General features: G+C 34.7%; 1 protein-coding gene across 1 annotated transcript; it reads left to right on the top strand.

Moving 5' to 3' along the window:
- The first annotated feature begins 11,218 nt into the window (after positions 1-11,218).
- Positions 11,219-12,636, top strand: LOC133800435 (uncharacterized). The gene is made up of 4 exons (XM_062238392.1): positions 11,219-11,381; positions 11,676-12,013; positions 12,143-12,466; positions 12,604-12,636. The coding sequence occupies exons 1-4, from the start codon at positions 11,219-11,221 to the stop codon at positions 12,634-12,636; spliced, it is 858 nt and encodes a 285-aa protein (XP_062094376.1).
- The last annotated feature ends 9,964 nt before the right edge of the window (positions 12,637-22,600 follow it).

Genomic DNA, 22,600 nt, shown 5'->3' on the forward strand with positions numbered 1-22,600 from the left:
ATTTTTACATATGTGGACTTTAATTTTTTTTTATATGATATTATTTATTATAATAACAACGAACCTCTTGTGAATTTTCAAAAAAATTTGAATAATTTAGGATACCGAAAATATGGTTTACATTAATATTTGCAAGCAAAACGATACTGAAAGTTTAGAACCTTATTTTTACGTCTTAAATTATTGAGATTTTCACCAATAGTGCATAAAAATCGTATACCATTGTAGTCGTGCCCAATAATAATAATAATAATACTCCTTTGGTAGTTGGTACTGTTTTATCGAAATACAAATTTAGTACCTATATTTTCAATAATACTTATCTGGTACCCTGTAATTTGAAATCTTACATATTTGGTACCTAACAATAAAATTTGATCAATAAATTTTTATAAATATGACAAAACTGACTTCAATTATATGAGTTTCAAATTCAAATTTAATTACATAATTATATATAAATGAGGACAATTTGATCATATTGATAAAACTTTATTTTATAAAATTTGAGTACATGTTAAATATGTATGATTTTAAATTACAGGCCACTAGATAAGCCTTATTGAAAACATAATACCAAATTTATATTTCGATAAAACACAAAGTACGAAATAGTTGTTTACCCTAATGATAATGATGAATTATTCATCATCAAATTGATTTAAGTAAGTAGATCACTCCTTTAGCTATATAATGATGTAACGATTTTGACATAACATGAAGAATAGCTAGTGATCGGTTTGTTAGTGTTATCTACTTATCTTTTAAGTGATGAGTTTTGAGTCCAAATCTATCCAAAGAGGAAGTTCAAATCGAGTTTTTCCAAACTCGATCATGTTTGAGAAAAAGGTATTTTCAAAGAACTTCTAACTCGTGATTCATTGATTCAATTAGTATATTACCAATTAATAGAAATATCAAAAACACTTTTTGTTTCCCACTAAATAAATCCATATCAAATTATATAAAACCTCTAAAATTGATTATTTTTATAGACTTTTTGAGTTTACATCAATCAAGAACAAATTATCTATTAGTATAATTAATTTTACTAAACCCTTATCACCCTTATAATTTATTATTAATTAAATTTCTTAAAAAAGTTAATAATATTTTTACTAAACAAATCTTATCTCACCAGAATCTGTTATTATTATTAGTTAATAGAATCACAATTTTTTATATCTACACTTTTGTTTATCCATACTTGAAAATATAATAAAATGTAAAAAAAAAATTCTATATGTGTGTTAAGAAAATTGATTTGATATAGACTAAACTTACAAGATTAAAAATATTTATACATATAACTATATGTATGTATGTAAATTGGAGATATTAAAAGGGAAAAGAAATAGCACGAAAATACAATACAATAAAATGATTGAGTCTAATATTAGGTAACTTGAGATAACTAATTAAGCAATAACTTCTCGTGACAAACTCAAAATTTGTGATTATTTTGGGCACTTTTTTAATAATAATAATAATACTCATAGGAAATAGCTGGTATTGTTTGCTACTTTCTTTCACCAATAATTAGAATAATAATATTAATAATAAGTGTTTATACATTTTTTTTTATTTCTGTAATTTAATAAATTATTTTTTAGAGCTGTATTTTTTAAAATAATTTAAATAAATTTCTAAACTCGAATTTAACGAAAATAAAATTGAATATAACAATACAATTATTAAGTATAATAATTATGTTATTAAGTTTAGGAGTCTATTTAAACAAATTTACAAAAATACAAAATTTAAACAAATAATAAGACAAAAATATAAAATAAAAAAAACATAAACCCTTACCATTATTATAATTATAATATAAAAAGGATGGAAGATTACGTATAGAATATGAAGAACATTTTATTATTAAGAGGCAAAACAAACAAACAAAACAAGGTTTGGATTCACATATAGTGCTCTATCCTATATGCCAATACTAGCTACAGAACAGGCTGTTTGGTCAAACAGTTGAATCTCTTTCTTCCTCCTCGTGAGCTTCTTTCTGTCACTTCATTTGCCTCATTGGCTAACCTTCTCACTCTCTTGAATTATTCATCCATCTTAATTTCCCCAAATTCTTTTGTTTATATATACACACACAGATTACAATTCTTCGGTAAGGCTTTACTTTAAGCCTTATATGTAGGACTCTCAGTGTTTCTTGACCCATAAATAGTTTTCAGTGCGACTTTTTTTATGACCGTGTATATTGTAGCTATTTAGAGCATCCTGCAAATTTTCAGAAAATTTCGAATAGTTTACAGTACTGAATACTAGGTTCAAACATGTTATTTTCCACGCGCATAAAAAAAATTAGTCATGCGTGCAACATGTTTGAACCTAGTTTTCGGTACTGTAAACTATTCGGAATTTTATGAAAATTTGCAGGAGGCTCTAAATAGCTACAATATACACGGTCATAAAAAAAAATCGCGTCGAAAATCGTTCACGAGTTTTAAATACTGAGAGCCCTATCGGTAAGGCTTAAAGTGAAGCCCCTATAAGAGAATTCCCCTATATATATATTTATATATGACAATTTTTATATAGGATTTCACTTTAAGTCCTATCGATGGGGCTTTTAGTGTTCTCGACCCGTGAATAATTTTCGGCACAATTTTTTTTTATGAACGTGTATATTGTAGCTATTTAGAGCATCTTGCAAATTTTCAAAAAATTCTGAATAGCTTACAGTACCCAATATTAAGTTAAAACATGTTGTTGCACACGTGACTAATTTTTTTTATGCGCGTGGAAAATAACATGTTTGAACCTAGTTTTCGATACTGTAAACTATTCGAATTTTTTTGAAAATTTGCAGAATGCTCTAAACAATTACAATATACACGGTCATAAAAAAAATCGTGCTGAAAACTCTCTCTCTCTCTCTCTCTTATTTTACTCTCTCTCACCTCACAACACCACCAACACCACACTAAATATTGTATTTCGAACGGATCTGGGCATAATTTTTGAGTTTTTTTTGCGATTTTTTTTCAGATCTGAAACTCTGAAATCTGCAGAAAATCGATGGTGGTTCGATGGGACCTTCAAAATCATGATTTTTCATGAAAAAATGACTTTGCTTGATGGTGGTTCGATGGTAGTTCGATAGTGGCTCGATGGTGCTTGATGCAATTATTGCAAGAGACATAATTTTTCACTCGGGTGTCCGTTTGGGGTGATTTGTTTATTATTTTGGGTACTTTCTCAAGATCTATACATTTGACATGTTCATATGCACATTTGTGAAGTGTAACACTTATAAAAAAAATACAAAAGTGCAAACATACCTCATGTTTACGACATCTTTTGGTATATTTTTAAGTTTTGAACTTCCCAAATGTGCATATGAGCATGTTAAACGTGTAGATCTTGAAAAAATCACCCCAAACGGATTCCCGAGTGAAAAATTATGTCTCTTGCAAAAATCACATCGAGCAAAGTCGTTTTTTCATGAACAATCTCGATTTTGAAGGCCCCATCGAGCAGGCATCGAACACTATCGAGCAACCATTCACTGGGGCCTTTAAGATCGAGATTTTTATGAAAAAACGACTTTGCTCGATAGTGGTTCGATTATGGCTCGATGGTGTTCGATGTGATTCTTGCAAGAGATAATTTTTCACTCGGGTGTCCGTTTGGGGTGATTTTGTTTTTATTTTGGGGTTTTTTTTTCAAGATCTACACATTTAACATGTTCATATACACATTTGAGAAGTTTAAAATTTAAAAATATACCAAAAGATGTCTTAAACATGATGTTTGTTTGCACTTTTGTATTTTTTTACAAGTGTTACACTTCAAAAATGTGCATATGAACATGTCAAACGTGTAGATCTTGAAAAAATACCCAAAATAAAAAAAATCACCCCAAATGGACACCCGAGTGAAAAATGATGTCTCTTGCAAGAATTGCATCGAGCACCATCGAGCCACTATCGAGCTACCATCGAACCACCATCGAGCAAAGTCATTTTTTCATGAAAAATCATGATTTGAAGGTCCCATCAAGCTGGCATCGAGCACCATCGAACCACCATCGAGCAATGTCGATTTTTTGCAGATTTCAGAGTTTCAGATCTGAAAAAAATCGCAATAAAACCCAAAAATCATGCCTAAATCTGTTCGAAATATAATATTTAGTGTGGTGGTGGTGTTGTGGGATGAGAGAGAGAGAGGGAAGAGAGAAGAGAGAAGAGAGAAATGAGAAGTGAAAAGTAAGGAGGAAATAGTAAGGATATTTTGGCTACAGTGCAATAAAATAGTATTATTTTGAAATATTTAATATGCCTAGTATTTTTTTTGTAATTATAGTCTTTACCAAGCATACAAATTAAAATTTCCCTATGTATTTTAGCTCGCCTATTGGAATATCTTTTTTCTTTATTTCTTTAAAATTTTGAAGAATAAGTTATTTTAGCTCAATGATCATTCATTGAGTGTGTTTCGAGTGTTCTAATAAGAAAGTTAAAAGAGATGAACATTCCTCAGCCAGGTTTACTAAAGACCCCACATTGTAGCCAAATTCAAGATTATTATTTTGTCCAAAAGAGGCTTTTTAGAGAATGAATCTCGAAAATAGGAATGAACGGTTTTAACTTATATCAAGTGAAAAAAATGAGATGGGAACATAAGAAAATAAGAGAAAATTTAAACACCTAATTATCATGTGGTGATTTTTCTATATTTAACATTGGAATCTTTACTTTAGTCCAAGTTTGTCAATTTAATGATATTAACAGATAATAATAAAGAAAGAGATTTATATGGTAACGATTTTGATGATGACAATGTTTATAATGATGGTTTTGTTTATTTCTTACATATATATATTTATATAATCCATTGTCATGATAGTGATGATGATAGCACCCCATTATCTTTCTTAACTTCTAAGCACCACATAATATGTAACACTTTTAATAACTAACAATAACAAATAATATACATTTTAAAATAATTGGTTGTACTATAGGCCAATATTATTGGATAAAATGAGATATATATTATGTAAATTTAACCAAATGATACCCTAATAAAAAGTAATAATTAATATATATATATAAAGTTAATTAAGTTCATCCATCGATATAGTTCTTTGTTTATTCAACATTATCCAACGTTCTTAAACAAAAGACAATTATTATATATGTTAATATCATACCAAACCAACCAACACTTCACAATAAGATTATTTTATATATTCATGTGCTTTGGTTTGGCTTCTTTAATTCTTTTTTCTTTTCTTTTAGAAACTTGATTATTTATGTCGTTTTAATAAATATACAATATTACTTGAGATATGATTGCTCAATTATTATTAATAATAAATTGAGGGCAATGGTTAGCTAGCTTAATGACTTTGCCATATTAGCACGCCAAATATGTAAACGATATAGATATGTATATATATATAAGGGTCTTTTTGCAAAATAAATTATTTTTTTAAAGTTATTTTGTATTATAGTCTAGTTTTGATAATTTTTTACAAAATAACATCTGACAATTTAGACAGTTAGTCGAAAATTTAAGAGAACTGATCGAAAAATTCAGACAGCTAATCGAAAATTTCAGACAGCTGATAAAAAATCTAGACAATTGGCGGTCGAATTTTTAAACAGAGACTATTCTGCAATAAATTATTAAAAAATTTCAGACAGTTAATTGAAAATTTAGATAATTGGCTGTCAAATTTTTAGACAGGGACTATTCTACAATAAATTATTAAAAGTAGCTCAAAATGCAAAAAGAGACCATTTTCACCCATTATATGCATATATAAAACTATATCTTCAACGTTGGACTTTCAATATAGTACACTTGAATAGAAAGAATAAAGTTGAAAGTTGATGGATTAGTATAAATGGATGGTGCAACTTGTGTACATAAGGACCCCATTAATAGCTGTTTTTGATAAACTAGTGTCGGAAAAGCATACTTAAGCGTTTTAGCTTTCTTCTCCCAATTGCATGCTTTTGCATAATTAACACATAAACTTATCTTAAAAGCAATTTGGTGAACTTAATCCAAATGTTCTTTTTTTTTTAAAAAAAAAGAAAAGAAAAAAAAAAGAAAAGAAAATCCAATGTTGACATCCACATGACATATCTTGTGAGGTCAAATTCGAATATGGGCATTGAGCACTACGAATTTTGTCTTTTACACTACGACACTATATGTATGTACCGTAGATACTTTCCATACAAAAATTAATGGGAGGATTTTTCGGTGCACCCCCAAAAGGGGTACACTGGTAACCCTTTTAGTGTTTTTGAGTCGGGAAATATTTTCGGCAAATATGTTTTTTTATGATTGTGTATAATGTAGTTATTTAGAGTACTCTACTCAATTTTAGAAAATTTCAAATAATTTATAGTGCCGAAAATAAGGTTCAAATAGATTATTTTTCACACATGCATAAAAAACAATCATGCGTGCAACAAATTATTTGAATTTTTTTTTATACTGTAAATTATTCAGAATTTTTCAAAAATTTACAAAATTATGCTCTAAATAACTACAATATACACATTCATAAAAATATTTGCGTCGAAAATACTTTCTGAGATAAAATCTAGTGGGAGTGATCCGGAGAACTACACCATGCATATTATAAGGAGATATTTAGTGAATGCAAAATTATATATATACTATTTTTTTACATTAATTTTTATGAAATTGCATCCACCATACATTAATTACTACGATTTTATCATCTTTTTATGCTGAAAATTGACAATTGAACGTGACAAGGAAAGACTTGTATGCTGGTTTTGTACTAAGATCGACTTAATTATCCAAGCTTTTAACATTGTTTTTAGTACAAAAATGATGTTAAGGGCATAATTTTTTAAAAATTTAATAAACTAAAAGAAATTCTATAAATTTGAATCTTAAAGTTAGAATATAAACCTAAAAATAAATAAGTTATTATTTTAAGTCCAAAAAAAAAACTACCCCTAAAAATATATATAGTATACATTCTCATCAACAATTATTTTATATTACAAAAAATCTATTGTTATCCCAAAAATTGACATATTTGATGTGACACTAAGCATGGACACGTGAAGTAGGTTGGACAGACCTCCCGACATGTTGGTCGGTGTATACCTACAGGGTATACAACAAGTTACTGCTTGGTAGGGAAAGCAGTTTATAAACGGTAAACACTTTTCCCAAGTCCTACACCAAGGCATAACATCGAGTCTCCTATAAGGGATTCTTGGTGAGGAACATTGTCAAGGAGACGGCAGTGAGAGATGTTTAGGAAGCCTGTGTCTATGATGGCTACACCCTTCCTAGGCTGTAATGCCAAGATGCAACATTGCGTCTTCTGTGCAATTCACTCTCTTGAGGGAAGTCCTTTTAACACTGCTCGACGGAATACCACAAGAAGCTTAGCTGCTTGGTATGATTGAATAGAGACCACGACCCAAGCGGGATTTGCGAGGCCCACTGTAGAAAGGTACGTACTATGGGGAACATGTCCCAGGTACTGTCAGGACGTGCTGTAAGTACCTCCATGTCAGACGGCGTAGTGGGAGTGCGAATTGTCGAGTCGTACACTCGACAACACTGTTGACAGATTGCCCAAAAAGGTTGCCATACGATCCTCTGGCGCTGCAAATCCGCACTGGCTGACACCTGGCACCTTATCTTAGGTCTGAGAACCGAAACCTCGAACCTGGGAGACGACCGGGGGAGGAGAGTGTAGCACCCACATTATTTTGATATATATAGCCAATAATCACATGATTGCATTGCATTACATATCATACAATATGTATAATTTGAGCTTATGCATATTCTTATAAGTGTTTTCATGTATAAGTATAAAAGTTGTGTATGTGATGTCTATATGTATGCTCAATATTATTAACCTTGTGGCATTTGAGTTGTCTTTTATGGGTGTTTGATGTGCTCAAGATATAAGAAAGTATGAAAAATATGGACAAGGCATGGAATTAAGTGTTGAAAGTGAGATATAGAAGGCAAAATAGGTTAAGTAGTGGAAAATAGTACAATGTCGATTACTAGTATTTCGGTGTAAAATTGAGTATTTATGGATTTACCAAATGTAATCGAGGTAGGATTAAGGTCTCATTGATGATGTAAAAATGGTTTTAGAACCATTAGATCAATTCTTGATGGGAGGTATACATAATCAGTGGTATGGATGCAAAGTCAAAACGAGCTTAGCATAAGTGCGCTACGCTCGATCGGGTAAGCATAACTATTGGGTATGAAGTCATATGAACACATCGACCTTTTTGTGGGTTATTTCAGTTATCAGTGAGATGTTTGTAATAAAGTGTGAAGTTATGTTTTGAAAATAAATTGGGTTATTTAATACTTATGTATAATATGTTTGAGACACACTTTATGTTTAATGTAAATAAGGTGAAATAAGTTTTCAAGTTTTAAAAAAAAAAATATATATATATATATATGTCCAGACTTCCGCAGAAATAAATTATATGATATAGTTTTAAAACGTAACACCTCAAATATGGTTTTTAACTAAAATAAGTGAGGGTGTTACAAGTTGGTATCAGAGCGCCATGGTTAAAATGTTCTTGTAGACCGTTCATATGTACACATTGAGGAAAGGATAATGCTCAGTTCATCTGTAAGTTTTATGTGTGCATTTATTATGTGCTGGTTGCATGCATCATGTGCTTTATTGGCTAAATGACATAAGTTATGGACATTTTGTCTTAAAAGATATATAATAACACAGATGGATCATGAACATGGTATGGGGGCTACTGAAGGCTCTTGCAGCAATAAATATGAACAAGAAATGGCTCAACTTCGAGCGGTGGTGAATAGACAGGCTGAACAAATTGAGAAGTTGTTAGCAGAACAACGACAAAGGCAAGCACCAACACCACCTACTGAAACTCCAACACCTCCACAAGCTCCACCTGCAGTGCACCCCATGGAACCATTATATGAACGGTTCCGAAAACAACGCCCACCAGTATTTGAAGGTAGCACTGACCCACTTGACGCACAAGACTGGAAGAGTTCTTTAGAAGACATCTTTGAGTTCATGCAACTAAGTGACAGGGAAAAAGTTTCTTGTGTTGCACATACACTTAAAAAGGATGCTAAGATCTGGTGGGAAGTGGTTAAGCAGACTAGAGAAGTGAATCAGATGACTTGGGCAGAATTTGAACTGGTCTTCAATGAGAAGTTTTATAATGAAGCTGTGTTGACTGCCAAAGTAAGTGAGTTCACTAGATTGCAACAGGGGAATCTATCAGTGGCTGAGTACGCCAGGACATTTGACCGGTTAGCCAAGTTTGCACCAGACTTGGTTAACACTGAAACTAGTAGAGTGAATCGCTTCCTGGAGGGTCTACAACCAGAATTGGCTAGAGATGTAGATATGGGACGTACAGGGCCTCTTTCTTATGCTCAGGCTGTGGAGAAAGCTTTGAGAGCTGAACATAGAGAAGAAAAAATAACAAAAGCTAAAGCTGCTACTAGCACGCCTCGTAGAGACACTCCATTCAACAAAGAACAAAGCCGCTTTCACAATGACAACAAAAGAGGGGCCCAGAATTTCCAATTTAGACAAGGACAGAATAAGAAATTTAAAGGAGGTCAGCAAAACAGGCAACCTGGATTCCAACAAATGCCACGATGTCAAACTTGTGGAAAGAATCATTTCGGGGAGTGCAGGCTTCTAACTAAGAGCTGCTTCAAATGTGGCAAGGGGGATCATTTTATCAAAGATTGTCCATTGATGAAGAACCAACAAATGAAGGATGAACCTCAGAGGACAAATGCTAGGGTGTTCACGATTACTCAGGCTGATGCTGATACCAACAACTCTGTTGTGTCAGGTGATATTTTTGCATCTGGTATTCTCACTCATGCATTAATAGATTCAGGTGCCACGCATTCATTTGCATCATTGACATATGTAAAAAGGTTGGGTGGATCGTGTGAAAAATTGTCAGAAGTTTTTAGTACAATGTTACCATCTGGAGAGATTCTGTATTCTACTCATTGGTTGAGGGGGGTTCCTATTTGCATTGATGGTAGGGAATTATATGCTGATCTAATAATGTTAGAGATGGCCGATTATGAGGTGATTTTGGGTATGGATTGGCTTTCAAAGTATAATGCCACTATTGATTGTAGAAGGAAAACAGTGATATTTAAGCCTTCGGAGGAAGATGAGTTTATGTTTACTGGAGCGACATCGAAAGGTTGCATTCCATTAATTTCTGCTATGAAGGCCAGGCGACTGTTGGAAAGTGGATGTGTGGGTTATCTCGCCAGTGTGGTTGACACGTATAAGGAGCAAAAGTTAAAACCGGAAGATGTACCGGTAGTTAGAGATTTCTTAGAAGTATTTCCAGAAGATTTACCGGGATTGCCTCCAGACAGAGAAATTGAATTTGTGATTGAGCTACTTCCTGGTACAGCCCCTGTGTCCAAGGCACCTTATAGAATGGCACCAGCAGAACTAAAGGAATTAAAGATACAGTTGCAAGAACTCCTGGATAAAAAGTTTATCAGGCCTAGTTTTTCACCATGGGGAGCTCCGGTGCTATTTGTGAAGAAAAAGGATGGGACGATGCGAATGTGTATTGATTATAGAGAATTGAACAAGTTGACAATCAAGAATAAGTATCCACTTCCTAGAATTGATGATCTTTTTGATCAATTACAAGGAAGAGGAGTGTTTTCAAAGATTGATTTGAGATCTGGGTATCATCAATTAAAGATTAGAGAAGAGGATGTACCAAAGACCGCATTTCGAACTCGGTATGGCCATTATGAGTTCCTTGTGATGCCATTTGGATTAACTAATGCTCCAGCTGCATTCATGGACTTGATGAACAGGGTGTTTAAGGACTACCTTGATAAGTTTGTAATAGTGTTTATTGATGATATCTTGGTGTATTCTCGATCCCAAGAAGAACATGAGGAACATTTGAGGTTGACGTTGGAGAAATTAAAAGAAAAACAACTCTATGCCAAATTTAAGAAATGTGAATTTTGGCTAGAGAAGGTGGCATTTTTGGGCCATATAGTCTCAAAAGATGGTATTGCGGTGGATCCATCAAAGATTGAAGCTGTTAGTAAGTGGAATAGACCAACAAATGTTTCAGAAGTAAGGAGTTTTCTGGGATTAGCAGGCTATTACCGAAGATTTGTTGAAGGATTTTCCAAGATAGCAATGCCATTGACACAACTCACGAGGAAGAATCATAAGTTTGAATGGACTGAAGCTTGTGAGAAAAGTTTTCAAGATTTGAAGCAAAGATTGGTTTCTGCTCCAGTACTTACTATTCCATCTGGATCAGGAGGACTTGTGATTTATAGTGACGCTTCAAAGCAAGGTTTAGGGTGTGTGTTGATGCAGAATGGCAAAGTCATAGCTTATGCTTCTAGACAATTGAAGGACTATGAACAGAAGTATCCAACACATGATCTGGAGTTGGCAGCAGTTGTTTTTGCACTAAAGATTTGGAGACATTATCTGTATGGTGAGAAGTGCGAAATATATACCGATCATAAAAGTCTCAAGTATTTCTTCACTCAGAAGGAATTAAATATGAGACAAAGGAGATGGTTGGAGCTAGTGAAGGATTATGACTGTCAAATACTTTATCATCCTGGAAAAGCAAATGTAGTTGCAGACGCACTGAGTAGAAAGTCTCATGGTAATGTGTCATTTTTGAGGAAACTGACAAGACCACTTCAGGAGGACATGTGCAGAGCGGAGATTGAGGTGATCACAGGAAGATTATCAGTGATGACTATTCAGTCTACCTTGTTAGAGAGAATCAAACAAGGTCAATGTGAGGATCCTTACTTGGTGGAACAAAAAGGTGAATTGGAAAGTGGGAAGGTCAATGAGTTTAGTGTGTCATGTAATGGGATGCTAAAGTTCAAGGAAAGAGTTTGTGTCCCTAATAATGAGGAGTTGAAGAGAGAAATCCTTACCGAAGCTCACAATACCTTGTATTCAGTACATCCGGGGACGACCAAGATGTTTAATGACTTGAAAAGACACTACTGGTGGCCCAACATGAGAAAGGATGTGGTCGAGTTTGTAGCCAAGTGTTTAACCTGTCAACAAGTGAAAGCTGAACATCAGAAACCTGCTGGTTTACTACAACCAATACGGATACCAGAGTGGAAATGGGAAGAGATTACTATGGATTTTGTAGTTGGATTGCCAAAGACTTCTAAACAACATGATGCTATCTGGGTTATAGTAGACCGATATACCAAATCAGCACACTTTCTTCTGGTACGCATGACTTATACTATGGATCAGTGGGCTGAATTATATGTTCAAGAGGTTGTTAGACTTCATGGAGTGCCAGTATCTATAATTTCAGACCGGGATGCTCGATTTACTTCATTGTTTTGGGAAAGTTTGCAGAGAGCATTGGGCACAAAATTGAAGTTTACTACGGCATATCACCCCCAATCTGATGGACAATCTGAAAGGACCATTCAAACTCTTGAAGATATGCTTCGAGCTTGTGTCCTAGATTTTCAAGGATCATGGGAGAAGTATTTGTGTCTGATAGAGTTTTCTTATAACAATAGCTTTCATGCAACGATTGGTGTAGCACCGTATGAAATGTTATATGGCAGAAAATGCAGATCACCAATTCATTGGGATGAAATGGGAGAAAGAAAGTATCTTGGTCCAGATCTGGTCAGAAGGACAACTGAAGCAGTGGAGAAGATAAGAAAAAGAATGTTAACTGCTCAGAGTAGGCAAAAGAGTTACGCTGATCGAAAGCGAAGAGATGTGGAGTTCAACATTGGGGACAAGGTATTTCTGAAAATTGCCCCTATGAAAGGAGCAATGAGGTTTGGAAAGAAAGGGAAATTAAGCCCAAGATTTATTGGACCTTTTGAAGTATTGGAAAAGGTGGGAAAGGTAGCCTATAGACTGGCATTACCGCCATCACTGTCAAATGTCCACGATGTTTTTCATGTCTCATTATTGAGAAAATACGTGCCAGATCCTTCACATGTGCTAAACTACGAGCCAATAGAAGTTGAACAAGACCTAACATATGAAGAAAAACCAGTGAAAATTCTTGACAGAAAAGAGAAAGAGTTGAGAAATAAGAAGATTTCACTGGTTAAGGTCTTGTGGAGAAGTTCAAACATTGAGGAAATGACATGGGAACGGGAAGATGAAATGAGATCTAAATACCCAGAGCTATTTGGGTAAGAGAAATTTCGAGGACGAAATTTTTATAAGGTGTAGAGGATTGTAGCACCCACATTATTTTGATATATATAGCCAATAATCACATGATTGCATTGCATTACATATCATACAATATGTATAATTTGAGCTTATGCATATTCTTATAAGTGTTTTCATGTATAAGTATAAAAGTTGTGTATGTGATGTCTATATGTATGCTCAATATTATTAACCTTGTGGCATTTGAGTTGTCTTTTATGGGTGTTTGATGTGCTCAAGATATAAGAAAGTATGAAAAATATGGACAAGGCATGGAATTAAGTGTTGAAAGTGAGATATAGAAGGCAAAATAGGTTAAGTAGTGGAAAATAGTACAATGTCGATTACTAGTATTTCGGTGTAAAATTGAGTATTTATGGATTTACCAAATGTAATCGAGGTAGGATTAAGGTCTCATTGATGATGTAAAAATGGTTTTAGAACCATTAGATCAATTCTTGATGGGAGGTATACATAATCAGTGGTATGGATGCAAAGTCAAAACGAGCTTAGCATAAGTGCGCTACGCTCGATCGGGTAAGCATAACTATTGGGTATGAAGTCATATGAACACATCGACCTTTTTGTGGGTTATTTCAGTTATCAGTGAGATGTTTGTAATAAAGTGTGAAGTTATGTTTTGAAAATAAATTGGGTTATTTAATACTTATGTATAATATGTTTGAGACACACTTTATGTTTAATGTAAATAAGGTGAAATAAGTTTTCAAGTTTTAAAAAAAAAAAATATATATATATATATGTCCAGACTTCCGCAGAAATAAATTATATGATATAGTTTTAAAACGTAACACCTCAAATATGGTTTTTAACTAAAATAAGTGAGGGTGTTACAGAGAGCCCTCGCCTTAATTTCCTGAGCTGGAGAACCTCCTGCTCTAAGGGCAAGCCTCGGAGAGTAATCTATCTTAAAGGTATCCACGGCCTACCCCTGGCGAAGACAGGCAACCATCTAAAAGGATCTTCGCTTTGAATAGAGCCATCGGGAGGTAACATACTCTGAAGATGTCTATGATAGTTCAAGCCAGTCATTGTGAATTGTCACGTGCCGGAGGCAGAAATACAGACAACAAGACTAACTAACATGAGTACAATGAAAACTCATTATAATGACATAGAACATGGTAATAAATAGATCTAGACTCCCTGATAAATACGTTGAATGATGGATTGCCTTTTAAAGATAAGACTATCAAGCGACAGTACTCCAATACTGAATCAGCAAATCACCAAAAGGTCCATGACTCATAATATATGAAAAAGAGAAAAGATCCAACCAAAACTAGCAAAAACCAAGGTGTCCAAAGACAACATTATTCTAAATATAGCCACAAAAACCAAAAAAAAAAAAAAACTAGAGAAACAATAAAACCAATAGAGAAACTAAAGCAAAAAAGAAGCTCGTCATAAAAAAATGCACCAACACTAAGAGTCAAGAACGACCATAGATCTAACCCATGCCACCCTACCGCGAGACGCACCCCACCACCCACTGACGTTGACAAGGCCTCGACCGCATGCCCTCCACGGAGAACCTTCCCACCAACGAGATCCCACCATACCAGATTCAACGAGAGTAAGGGCACCCCACCCACCCACTCCTCCACACCAGAGGAACCACCACACTAACAACACCACCACTTAAGAACATATTTGAGGACACCGCTAACCCTCACCCTAGCACAAACCAAGATAGCTCATCACCAGCACACTGCAACCCATCTTGGCCAGGGCGCGTGTAACTCCCTAAACTCCAGGGACCGTTACGGTGTGCCTTATAAACAATGCTAAACTCGCTAATCGAGTCATTTGGCCAAAATCGTGTAACTAAGTATGATTAGCGGTTTAGGGATTAAATTTTTTGGTTAAGATATAACGTTTCATTAGAATGTTTACTGTATACATTGGGATCCCAAAAATATAATTTAAATGTCTATTACAAGAAAATATTTATAACCAGCCGATCTAAGCGGCAAAACAGGGTTTAACCCTAGTTCCTCTTTCAAACCTCGGTCGTGGTGGTCGAGCAGCTGCATATGTACACATCGTCACCTAAGCTCTCCAACTTTCTTTTGCCTTTACCTGCACCACATAGCACCTGTGAGCCGAAGCCCAGCAAGAAAACTCAATATGCTCATGAACAGTAATAACATGTCATCAAATCATAAGGCACAAGCCTAGCAGATATAGCCCTATTCAAGCAGGCAAATAAGTTCACGTAATGATGGGTATCCAGGATAAGGAATCCTGCCCTTCTGAGTGGATGACTATCAAGTCAATCCTAATCAGATAAGTGATTTAACACTGGTGGTTCCGGTAACCATACTGGGCTTATAGCCCTAAATAGAAGAGTGACAGTTGCAAAAGTCACTAAGGTGGGTTCCGTTCCCATTAGCCATGTGACGATAGGGTCACTTGGGCTTTACAAATAAGTGATCCTTTCACTAGCTTAAACAAGATAGGTGTTCGATGAACTAGTCACCAATATAACCTATCGCATGACCATAGAGTCACAACCATGAGATTCCGCTCCCTAGCCACGTGACAAACAGTCACCTAGGCCTTTGGCCCTAGCTCTGAGTAACTAGTCCTAGACTAGTCAAGCGCTTATAATTTTCATCGACCTTAGGGTCGGTCCAGCATTAATGCTCCTAGAGTCATTTAATGCTGATATCGATTAGATCTAATCTTTTATCGGCTTTGCGTTCATGACGCTTATGCCGTTTTCGGCTCTTATGTCAGTAATACGCGACCAGTGCCGACCCTGATTAGTTAGTGCCACACACAAGTAAGTCATGCTACCAAACATATAACATATGTCAAATATCCGAATATAAGGCATTTAACATGCTTACTTAAGAATTGCTTGCATAATTAGGCTCATGCATAAACACAGAGACTCAAGCTCTGATCAATTTCATATTAAATATTCACGGCATGTGCTAGTCACATGTTTCTCGTGCATCACATGCTTCACATTTAAACATCCAACATGCATCAAGAATGACCATGCATGTCACATATAGGGGGTGCAAGTTTTCTTACCTCTGGTCTAAGCACAGGTTACCAATAAACGAGCCACAAGCAGGATCCCAATTCCAAGCCTCTAGTAATAACCTAGTCACAACCATAAACGGTGATCTAATGAGTTCAAGTTCTAAAACCAATCTCGGAACCAAGACCTAGCCTCCGAGACATCAAATCCCACTAAACCGGGTAGTAGGAATGATCTCGAGGCCTAAGGTTTGAGTTCCCATGCTCAAAACATCATTTTGGCCATAAATGCCCTCAAGCGCCGCGACCCCAAAACCCTGAGCCGTGACCCCCACCCAAAACAGAAGCACCAGGGGCAAGCGCCGCGGTGCACCATACCCAGTGCTGCGGCCCCCAGAGTTCACAACATCTTCCACCTACTTCATCGAGCCTGGGCCGCGGCGCCCAAGAACAGGGCCGCGGCCCAACCTCAGCCATTTTTCCCCGATTTTAACCTTTTAAAATCTCCCAAAAACCCATCCAAATATCTCCAAACTCAAAAATCAAAGTTCTCAACACATCCCCATGATCCAAAACCCATAAAACCCAAGCTTCAATTCACTAAAAAACTCATTAAATCACAAATTCCAATTCAAGCTTAAAACTTTAAAAAATTAGAACTTAAAACTTGAATTACCTCCGATTGAGTTGTTTCCAACTAAATCTTCCGACTAATAAGCTTCTAATCTTCCCTAGGAGCGCTATACCTCGATCCTCGCTTGAATCCGAGTCCTAGAACTCAAGTTTCCTTCGAAAATACGATCGAGAGACGAAAATGGAACTTTGAGGGAGAGAGAACTTACTGAACGTTCTTTTTATTTCTTAAAAGGTTACTTTAAGCTTAAGTAGCCTCAACAAAATCCTAACGCTCGGAGTCCCGAAAACACCCCCGGGGACAAAATAGTCAAAACCTTCAGAATTTCCCCCTGATCTTACTAACTCCCAATTTATTATCAAATATTTATTCCCATTACCCAATAACCCGGTAATGCTCTAAATACCCATTGACTCACTCCGAGTCAAGAATAAATCCCGTTGTGACTTTCCCACTAGCTTACTTCCTTGGATCGTCTCGTGCTGGGTAACCCTGGCATAACCAAATAATAATAAAACACCACACACATATCACATATATGCCCGAAATGACAAAAATATGAAAATCACCCAATTACTCAAAAATGGGTTCACACGCATATTTAATATACCTAAACATGCATATAATCATTTAATAACATGATAAATCAATTATGGCCCTCCCGACCTCCTAATCAATGTCCTAAACCTTATTAAGAAATTTGAGGCATTATAGCGCATACCTGCCACACGACCAAAGCTAGTTGTGGTGTTGCCAACCGACAAGGAAAAGAAGAAAAGGTCTTGAGACAAAAGGAAGAACGAGAGAGGTATCGTTTTTTTTAATTAGTAAACAACTTACGAGTAAGTGTTAATTTTTAGTAAAACAACACTTAATGGTAATCAAATATTATTTTAATCATTAATATCATATTGTGACTAAAAATTGTCACAACCCGGCCATTTTGTAAAGTGTATGGTATAGGAAGAGGTTTAGTGTTCCCACTAATATTCCTTTATTTCACCAAAAGGGTATTTGTATTTCTATATGTATCTAAATTTGTTGTATTATTATTGGATGGTTTTCATTTTTTTTAATATAAAAAACATGTATCACAAAAACTTAGTTACTATATGACAAAGAAATATAATTAGTTGTTGGCTAATATATATTGAACAAGTGATGGAGAATAAGAAGGAACAAAAACACGTCCTCTCTAGTTTAATGGAAAGGGTTGGTTTGTGGACCTTGGATAATTAACATACATAAAAGTATCTTCTCAACACTTCAAATAATACATTACACTTTCACATATGTCCAACATGGATCTTGTCGAGTGGGCTACTGTTCCACTACCCTTGGCAACAAAAGAACAATAATAACACATACAAAAATATCATGATATGAACACACCATTTCTTCTCATTCATTCGTACACGTGTAAATTAGCACATTATGTTCGTTTTGTTCATTGTCACAAGTAGTAAGAAAGACTTCAATTTAAAGATGGCAATATTGGCTGTGCATATATTTGCACTGAAAAGTCTCGAATGATCTGACCCAGTTCTCCACTCAAGGCGTGCGAGCTTTATCTTGCAAACTTGGGATGTTTGATAATTGATGGCGTTGGATATGATAGAGCTTTAGTGCTTGCCCATAATGTATACCACACACATTTGACAAACCAACAAATCTGATTTTCAATTCATATTTTTGTAGTTTTTACTAGTATACATACATATATATATATATATACATATATATAGGACAATTTTTCTATAGGGGCTTCACTTTAAGCCCTATCGGTAGGGATTTTAGTATTTATCGACCTGTGAATAGTTTTCGGCGCGATTTTTTTTATGACCGTGTATATTGTAACTATTTAGAGCATCCTACAAATTTTCAAAATTTTTTGAATAGTTTACAGTTCTGAAAACTAGGTTCAAACATGTTGTTTTCCACGCGCATAAAAAAAATTAGTCACGCGTGCAACAACATGTTTGAACCTAGTTTTCGGTACTGTAAACTATTCGGAATTTTCTGAAAATTTGCAGGATGCTCTAAATAGCAACAATATACACGGTCATAAAAAAAAGTCGCGCCGAAAACTGTTCACGGGTTGTAAACACAGAGAACCCTACCGGTAGGGCTTAAAGTGAAGCCCCTATAGGAGAATCCCCTTTTCAGGAAATGGCCTAGCGCTGCGGCACAGCCCTATAGGGCCGTGACGCCCAACATGGCTCCCTTGTCCTGATTCAATCTAGCACCGCGACACGGAAGAACAGGGCTGCGACGCTCATACGCGAACCCAAAATACTGGGTTTTTCCCAACATTTTTCTCGAGCCAAAACTCATCCAAATCACTACCAAAGTATACCCAAGTCCCAATTCAGCCTACAACCTCAAATAAACAGTATAGCAACTAAGAAACAACAACTACAAACTCCAACAACAAACTCAAACACTCAATCAAACCCATAAATCACCTAGTGGTTTCAAACTTTATAAAACTTAAGGCACCCTTCACAAAGCTTAAACCACAAACCAGAAAACTTAAACCACATCAGAATATAAACCTCAGAAATGCATGGAATTCTTACCTCAAGCAGGAATTCGACCTTGAGCTACTTTCAAGTCCAACTCCAAGCTTAAATCCTTTGATTCCCAAGCTGAATCTTCACTCCAATAATCCACAAGCAAATAACACAATTCATCTTACTAACCTAACATCCTCAGCAGAATTTCAACAAAGAAGAAAGTCAAAACTTACCCTTGAGTTGAGCCCTTGAATTTCTAGCCTAAAGTCTCCCAATGTCAGGCACCCAAGATCAAGCACTATGGAGGGAGAGGAGGGGAAAACCGATTGGGAGAGACTGAGAGAGATTTTGGTCCCTTTTTCCTTCCTTTCTTCAGTTGTCTAACATATTCCAGAACTCCTAGCTCCCACTGAATATAACTTCTTGCCAAAAGTCAAAATTACCCCTTAAGTAAAACTAAATCCTCAATTATTACCAAGGGTAGTTTAGTCATTTGACACATCCCACTAAGTCCTCGAGTACACCTAAAAACCCCCATTAATCCCGGCATACTCAAATCATTACTAAATTACTACCCGATACTTAATAAATCCAAAACTCATATTATATACCCAAAATACCCCTAGGCTCCACCCGAGCCGGGTATTTGACCCCATTGTGACTTTCTAGCTAAATCGCTCTCTAGGATCGTCTCGGATTGTGCATCACAATTATATCACCACTCACAAATAGTAACAATCACAATATACACAAATATTGCATTTATGCCATCAGCGGGCTAAAATTATAAATATGCCCCTAACAACCAAATGAGGCCCACATGCATATTTAATTCACCTAAACATGCATTTCTAATCACATATTCATCAAATTAACATAGAAACATAATAAATCAATTATTGCCATCCAGACAAGCTAATCAAGGCCCTAAGCCTTATTAGCAAATTTGGAACGTTACATCTCCATTTCTTTTTTTTGAAAAATATGAGTTAGGTCTTCAAATTTTGGTCCTGGTTGGCAGGGCTTTTTAGTTTTTAACCTTTTGCTTTTGTAAAATCAATTTTCCAAAAAGCATCTCCCATTAGCTTCTCTAAAAAAAGACTTATAACAATAATAAGCACTTTTGATTTTTAAATCCAAACAACTTTTACAAGAGCTTTTCACTACTAGAAATATAGGTTTCTACTTTGTTTTTTACAATCGAAGTAAAAGCTTAAAAATGAGTTTTTACTTGGCTTGTGGGAATGACATTTAAAAAAAAAAGCTATTACTTTGCTTTCATAAGAAACAAAGTAAAAAGAGCAATAAGACGAGGGTCGTGTTTGGTTGGTACAACAAATGGGGGGTACCCACTCTTCCACTTCACTCCGGCTTCATTTCCCCCATCCTCCCTCTCTGAAGCAGAAACCCAAAAGCCAAAAACACCATTTCTGGTCGTACGATTGATGAGGGTTTGATTTTCTAACTATTATTTTTTTTGTTTTTCCATCATTTCTGACCAATTTTCTTGCTCAAAAACTTAAGTAGAGGCTAAAAATTGATATATTTTCATTTTTTTGGGTAAAAAAGGCTTTAGTAGTGGGTATATTACATGATTTTGATCAGCCTTTGGGATTTAAATACGTTCTTGAGCTTCAAAATATGTGTTAAATGTGTTGTTTGTATTAAAGGTGCTCATTGGTTAATTTGTGCAGGTTGAATGGATTTTTGACAACTCAAATTTATAATTAGGTTGATACTTTTCAACCCATAATTTATCCAATTAAAAAATGAATTAGTTTTAAAGGTATATTTGTAAGATTTTGTTAAATTTAGACAAAAAATAAAAAAAATTGTTAAAGCAAGAAAATATTAAACACACAATTTTAATATATAAATTATAAGACAATTCTTCTATAGGGTTTCACTTTAAGTCTTACCTGTGAGACTCTCAGTGTTTCTCGACCCGTGAACAGTTTTCGGCGCAGTTTTTTTTATGACCGTGTATATTGTACCTATTTAGAGCATTCTGCAAATTTTCAGAAAATTGCAAATAGTTTACAGTACCGAAAACTAGGTTCAAACATGTTGATTTCCACGCGCATAAAAAAAATTAGTCATACGTGCAACAATATGTTTGAACTTAGATTTCGGTACTGTAAACTATTTGCAATTTTTTGAAAATTTGCAGGATGCTCTAAATAGCTACAATATATACGGTCATAAAAAAAAATTGCGCCGAAAACTGTTCACAGATCGAGAACACTGAGAGCCCCACCGGTAAGGCTTAAAGTGAAACCCCTATAGGAGAATTCCTCATAAATTATATATCTATAAAACAATTTAGAAAAAATGCATGAAGACAATTATCCACCTCACATACACATAGATCCATCCTTGTGTTTACATATAAATATATATTTTTTGTGTAGAAAAATATGTACCTTAGGATAGCTATACACTAATAAGCAGTGTTAGAGTTACATAATTATATGTATATATATATATTGTAGAATCTATTTATTTAGTGTGTGATATTTAACTATAATTAATGCTCAAATCCAAAATTGTATAATAATAGTATATTTCCTTGCTTAAAGCAAAAGTTGTTTACCAATAAATTCTCATTGTTTTGGGAAAAGGGATCTTACCTTACCATAGTTATTTGCAAGCTTGTTTATAGTCTAATATTAAAGTATAACATGCTCATTTAATTTTCTTTCCCAAAAAATATACTTTCCGAGTCTAATAAACTATGTGATGTAACCTTTTTATTTCTATTTTTAAAAAAAAAAAAAAAACCAACTATGTGATGTAAGCCCAACCAACCCTTTTTGATTGCCAAAACTGATTTTGAGTGTAAATCAGTGGTTAGCTATCCATTTGGATCAGTTTGCTTTCTACTGTTCTTGATTAGAAAAACCCTAACTAATGTAATCAATAATATATGAAGGTAGTTATAATACCAGAGTGATATTGACAGTTATATATATATACTAAGGACAAATATATATGAGGAAATAATTAACTTTGTAAGATAAAGGGTTTTCATTATTATAATTTTTTACTTTATATAAAATATAGTTTAAAACAGATCCTAAAGCTTACACACCTAGTTGAAACCCCACCATTCCCAATAATCAGTAGCCATATTAATTAGTTGGTGTAATGGTTAAGCCTTATTTGTCAACAACT

This window comes from Humulus lupulus, chromosome 9 (assembly GCF_963169125.1).
Source record: "Humulus lupulus chromosome 9, drHumLupu1.1, whole genome shotgun sequence".
In the NCBI taxonomy this organism is placed as follows: Eukaryota; Viridiplantae; Streptophyta; class Magnoliopsida; order Rosales; family Cannabaceae; genus Humulus; species Humulus lupulus.